The following is a 6,000-nucleotide window of genomic DNA, read 5'->3' as shown; positions in this document are numbered from 1 at the left end:
CTAATTTGGTACAAACTTTCTGAAGGGTAATTTGGCCATATTTAAAGTGCCTAAAAAGTTCTCACCATCTAAACCAATTATCCCACTCCCATGAATATATCCTTAAGAACTAGTCTAATATACAGTTCAAATTTCACATACAAAGATGTTCATCCCACTATTATTTATAATTGTGAAATACTAGAAACAATCTGATATCCCAAGAGAGAACTGGTTCGATTATGGTATATATTCATACAATAAAATATTAGGCAGCCATTTTTTAAAAATCACACTTTCCAAGATATGGGGGAGTACTTAGGAAGTTATAAAAAGTAGGATATACAACTATATGGTCAATATAATCTCAATTTTGTTATTATGCACACACACAAACACATATACACACTCATACATATAAATAGCATAGACAAAGACTGAGAGGAAATACAAAAAATATTAACAGCGTTATCTCTGGATAGTGAAGTTGCAGACAATTTTTTCTCTTCTTTATCCTTTTCAGTATTTTCTAAATTTTCTATAATAATCATGTATCCATTTTATACTCAGAAAATAATAAAAATGCACTCTGTAGTCAAGTTTAAAATGTTTATAGTCTGTATAATAAATAAGGAATAAATATTTATGGTACTCAAAAGTATACCTAAGTGATGGGAAATAAATCATTAACGTGTACAAGTATAATTTCCATACACATATAGGTGGGTAATTTTGAATCCAAAACATTATTTTTTCTCAATTCTTGAGTATAGAAAGTTGATATTTAGTAACTAAGAAATGCAAATCTTTAAATAAAATTGGTGCAAGGCATCTAAAAATTGTGCTATTCCGGCATAAGACTGAAGATACAAATGCTCTCCAGTGTGATGTAGATACCCAGTGTTATACTGAAACAGGTATAATCTAATACATGCATGGTGGCCAATAATTAACTAATCAAATTATATATATTTATATATCTTTTCCCCCCGAAGTGACTAGGAATGGTCTATGCTAAAAAAAGAAATACAACACCATACCATTATTTTAGTTGGAAGAGCCGCACCAAAAATCATGACAAAAAAATTTGTAGAACTGTAAGAAAATCCAGTGGCTTTTTTTGTTTTTGTTATTGTTAATGATTTCTTGCTATAAATTCAAATAGAGAGTCAAACTGCTTAAAAGCACTACAAAGGCATAGCAGTAGTGTTTGGTCTGCAATGATTTGAAAATCACTAAGAATACTCTCCAACATTTCCTCATTTGCAGACTAGTGCCTATCAAACACAATCTTTGAAGGAAAGGACTACATCTACATTCTTTTACCAATCTTGAATTTATATCGTTACAATATAGTAATGACACAAAGTGATGTCACACACAAAAAGGCAAACTATATGTAATTTTAAAAGCTAACTTTAAAATATGATTCTATCTGTGATAAAAAAAATCACATAAATATGTAAAAAATAAAATACATCCTAACATATCTCTACATGAGCTGAAGTTACCACTTTTAACATAAAAATTCTGAGATGGAATTAATAAAAAAACAATTTTTTTATGTACCACAGAGCAATAAGTTTAAATCAGACTATTTTGAGTTGTGTAGCCCTTTATTAGCAACTAAAATAGAAGGTATCTGTTGTACAACACGGGTAGTAATTGACTATAACTGGAGATTTATTATATTCTAATACAGATCATTTATAAATGCAATTTCTTTATTAAAAAGCTTCCACCCTTTTTTGTTTGTTTGTGTACAATTTGCAAAACTATTCTGAAAGCGGAATATATGTGCACAAGTCTGCAAAGAGTGCAAATTTAGGATATGGTAAATGCTTTACAAGTTACTCTCAAAAAAACTGTCTCCCACAACTGGGCCTTTACATTGCCATCTTTTTTGATCAAAATATTTTGATGCCAGCCTTCCTTCCACTGCCCTAAACTATAAAGCATTTTTTAATGAGTTGAAATTAAGGAAGGACTACACCTACTAGAAAAGAAGAGAAGAAAGTTCTATTAGTTTGAGGTTTCAGAATCCCCCCAAACCAGGACCAGTATCTTGGTAAGGGCTAGGCTGGGACCCCGGACAGAGAATGAGTATGTGCAGGTGGCATCCCTGAGGATTCAGAGCTTCAGTGGACCGTGAGTGCTCCCGCTGCATAACTCACTGAACTGTCTTGCCAGTTTCTACACTGGCTTGACTGGGCATAATTCAAAAAGGAAAAGCTCATATTCATTCCATTCTTCTGGAGCTCTGTGATAGCCTGGGGGGGGGAAAGAAAAATTAGTTACAACAGACCTCATAATAAAAAAGTAAGTACTCTTTGAATGTGTTGGTGGCTTAACTTTGTCCGCTTCACAGCTGAAGCCTAGATTCTTTTCTCTTGATTTGTTTCTTGAATATCTTGTTACATATTAAATAGGTAAAACAGAGGACTCCTTATTTCATTCTCTCAAAGAACTTCTACTAACCTAGCTTCTTGATAAGTATCAGTCATCTTTCACCCTACCTTTATTATATTTAATAAGGCCACTTTCAAGAAAAATATACCTCTCTTTTCTCTAAACCAAATCGGAGCCACTTCTGTCATGAAATACTGGGGTCTCTTCTTTGTCTAAGTTTGACGAAATGTGAAATATATATATAAATTAAGTTCTAAATCTAAGAGGTAAACCAGGATTTTTACTTTAATTGTGGATTAGTTCATCATTTACTTCATTAAAATTTTATTTGCTCCAATTCAGACTTTAGGAAATTAGTGCAGCTTACCTAGTTTAAATTTCAAGAATTAGTTTAAAGCCCTGAACAGGCTCTTCTTCCAGCCAATACTGCTTAAGAGAAAACCATTCCTAAAAATCCACAATGTACTAAATCAAATCACACTAAACGAACACTGGACTTCAAGGTCCTACCCTACCCTGTTCTAGACTAACATTACCTTCTCCATGATTTCTCTGCCTCTCCAAACAATGAACACATTATTGCTTCCTCCTCTCATTCCTGAGTATATACACTTTCTTCTTTCTTAAAAAGTCTCACATTTTCTTTCAGGAATGCCATACTGTTTTATTTATTAGAGGAAAAATTATTGTTATTATCTCTTTCAAAAATCCAACTACCTGAAACTTCTGCCTCTTACTACTCTTTACATGAAATATTATTGTTATAAAGAGAAAAATATATACATGCCATCTGTCTTGTGTTACTAAATTATGAATATCTGAAGTTCAAGAACAGAATCTTCTGTTTATTTTTTATGGAGTCTACAACATTAAATAAAACCAAAAAATTAATAAGGTTACTTATTACCAAAGGTTACTTTTGCTTCTATTTGTAAAGAACATAATGGCTGTGAGTCAAGAGAAAAACTAGGCTTCTATTCTAAATTATTTTTCTATATTTAAAAGAAAGCACTGGCCTGTCTTCCAGTAAAAACTTTATTCATGTAACCAAAATAATGGAAATCCAAATTATCTTAAGTGTACTAAAAAGACTATTTACTATATATACCTAAAAACAATGCTAATAAGGTAGCACAGATGATAATAATTAAGATATTTTGAAACATCACAGGATCAAATGTTAAAAATCAAGGCTTCCTAAGGATACTCACATTTAATAACACCCCAATGGGATGTCTTCCACATATAGTATTATGGTATTTCTTCAAGTAATTGCTAAAAGATACGGGGTCTAATTGTTCTATAATACTCATACCCTAAAAAAGGAAGAGAAAAAGAAGATGAAAGACAAAGAAAAAGGTACATAATTTATTATTTTCTCATGACATTTTAAAACTGTTACTTAGAGCTAAAAACCATAATTTTTTAGTTAAAGAGAAGTAAAGAAAATACATTAAGTAATCCTTGTGAAATATCCAACTCATTCATCAAAGGTAATCTCATTATAGTCAACTCTAAACAATATGTATACTTTAGTAACAGAACACTTCCAATCCTCAGTTTTAGTTTTTTCTGACCTCCTGGTATGTTTCTACAGCACCATCACCAGTTACCACTTGGGTCACAATCCTCAAACATTTCACAATTTTACATTTTTCTTATATAAATATATTTACGAAAGTAAATCTGCTGTGAAAATGTTCATATAAAATCTAAAATTAAATTTGACATATGGCTGGGTTTTCCCCATAACCACCATATTTCTCCTGCCACTGGCATAAATAATTAAAAGTTTATTATAATTTAGCTAATTCCATAACATACACTTAAACATAACATGCAAGGCATTCTGAATTATCAGTATGTGATAAAAAGATAGCACAAACTAAGAAAAAGCTACCATATTTTAATTAATTTAAAGCTCATAAAAGATAAATGCTTAAGCAAAATAGTCCTTCTTTGAATAGTTTTTAAAAATCTTTTTCTCTCTTTATACTTTCAACTATAATGCATTATTTTTAAGATTTTAATTCAGAATCAAAAATCTTATTAATATTATTAAAACAACCACTATGACTTGGACACTTATTCACACTAAATTCCATACTCTGCAAATGCATTTAAATAATGTGTTCATAGTACAATAATAGAGAGCACCTTTAATAAAGCAAATAAATCACTGATTCTCATTCATTCACCAATTACCTTACCTTGTTTTCTAATTCAGGTAAAATATTTTACATTTGTGTCCAACAGACTGGACTAACATACTCTGAGAGGAATGTAAATTGTGGTTTAACCAAGGAATCAACTGCTATATTTTGTGTGGTTTTTAAATCATATTTCAACAAGTTTTAAAACAACAGCAGTGGAAAAGCACCTAGAGTAATCAGATGAACACTCATCTGAAAAATGACAGTAATCAGTAGATCAGTAGGTTGCATACAAGTACTGCAGTGGCAGCATGAAAATTTAATTTTATAAAGAACCTGTTTTCAGAGTATTCAAGTCATTCATAAACATCATCACACTTTCCTGCAAATACATCTGAAACATAGTTGTGTGTATGTAATCAACTTTCAATTGATTGCACATCAATTAGCCACTCTCAGATCTGTCCACAACCAGTGTTTAATGTGCTAAGTTGTTTTCCCTTACAGACCAGGAGGCTTCCAGGTCAACAGTCTCCAGTGACATATGGTGCAAGTTCAGAGAAATATGAACAAAAACTTAAACCTAAGATAAACAATTAGTATCATGATTCTGGTACAAAGAAAATGACACAATATATTTCCAAACCAAGTAGTAATGCAGAGATGGAGTTACAAATCTCTTCCATACATATGGATAATCAAGATATAACTTCCTACAAGATGAAGAAACTGAGGCATTAAAAAAAAAAAAACAGTTAAAAGCTTGCCTCTAAATTTCTAATCTGAGGCTCTTTCTCACTGACTTACTCTTTACTGACAATTCTTTAAATACTCTCACATAGTTGTAACTGGTACACACATTTTGAGAGAACTTTTATTGTTTCTGGATGAAGTTGGGACAGCTTACCTTAAATAGAATTCTAGTCATTAGCAAATTAGGCAACACTGAGGTTCTGTTATATGTTTTAATATTAAAATCTTAATGTACATTTTGAACAAACTTATCACATTTATATATTGACATGAAGAATTCAAAGAGAAGAAAACTTAATGCTCAAATTTGTTAAAGACAAAGAATTCAAAATGGCTGGCCAAGAAGCTTCATAGAGAAAGATATAAAGTTATACATGTAGAGAAGACACTACTAAATAACGTGTTCAAAATGGTTAAATTACAGAAGGGAAAAGAAAAAATTGAGATGATGAAAACTAAGGGATTAAAATTAAATTTTTAATTCCCTGAAGTGTGTTATATACCTACTAGGACAAGAATGAATTCCATTACAATCAATTCTCTGACAAATAAAGATAGTGAAAGGGTATGCACTTTTATAAAGGGATACAGAGAAAAAATAAGGCTTTTCTCATGAGTGAAAGTCTCCAATTGGAAAATTCATAAAGTATTGCAAACAACAGCAATAATGATAATGAGAAAGAGGATATCCATTAAGTAATACAGA

General features: G+C 31.1%; 1 protein-coding gene across 4 annotated transcripts in view; it reads right to left on the bottom strand.

Annotated features, from left to right (window-relative positions):
* Window positions 1-1,576: 1,576 nt before the first annotated feature.
* The window catches only part of MEMO1 (mediator of cell motility 1), a 126,647-nt gene continuing 122,223 nt past the window's right edge, over window positions 1,577-6,000 (bottom strand). For all 4 annotated transcript variants that reach the window (XM_047067493.1, XM_047067492.1, XM_047067490.1 and 1 more), the window contains 2 exons: window positions 3,600-3,704; window positions 1,577-2,249 (listed from right to left, as the gene is read on the bottom strand). In XM_047067493.1, coding sequence (XP_046923449.1) covers window positions 2,118-2,249; window positions 3,600-3,704 — 237 coding nt within the window. In that variant the 3' untranslated portion in view covers window positions 1,577-2,117. The remainder of the gene's footprint in view (window positions 2,250-3,599; window positions 3,705-6,000) is intronic.

The sequence above is a fragment of the Lynx rufus genome, unplaced genomic scaffold, assembly GCF_022079265.1.
Source record: "Lynx rufus isolate CCGP_SWC_20201006 ecotype Redwood Valley unplaced genomic scaffold, mLynRuf1.p SCAF_8, whole genome shotgun sequence".
NCBI lineage: Eukaryota > Metazoa > Chordata > Mammalia > Carnivora > Felidae > Lynx > Lynx rufus.
This window is presented reverse-complemented; position numbering and strand designations above follow the sequence as displayed.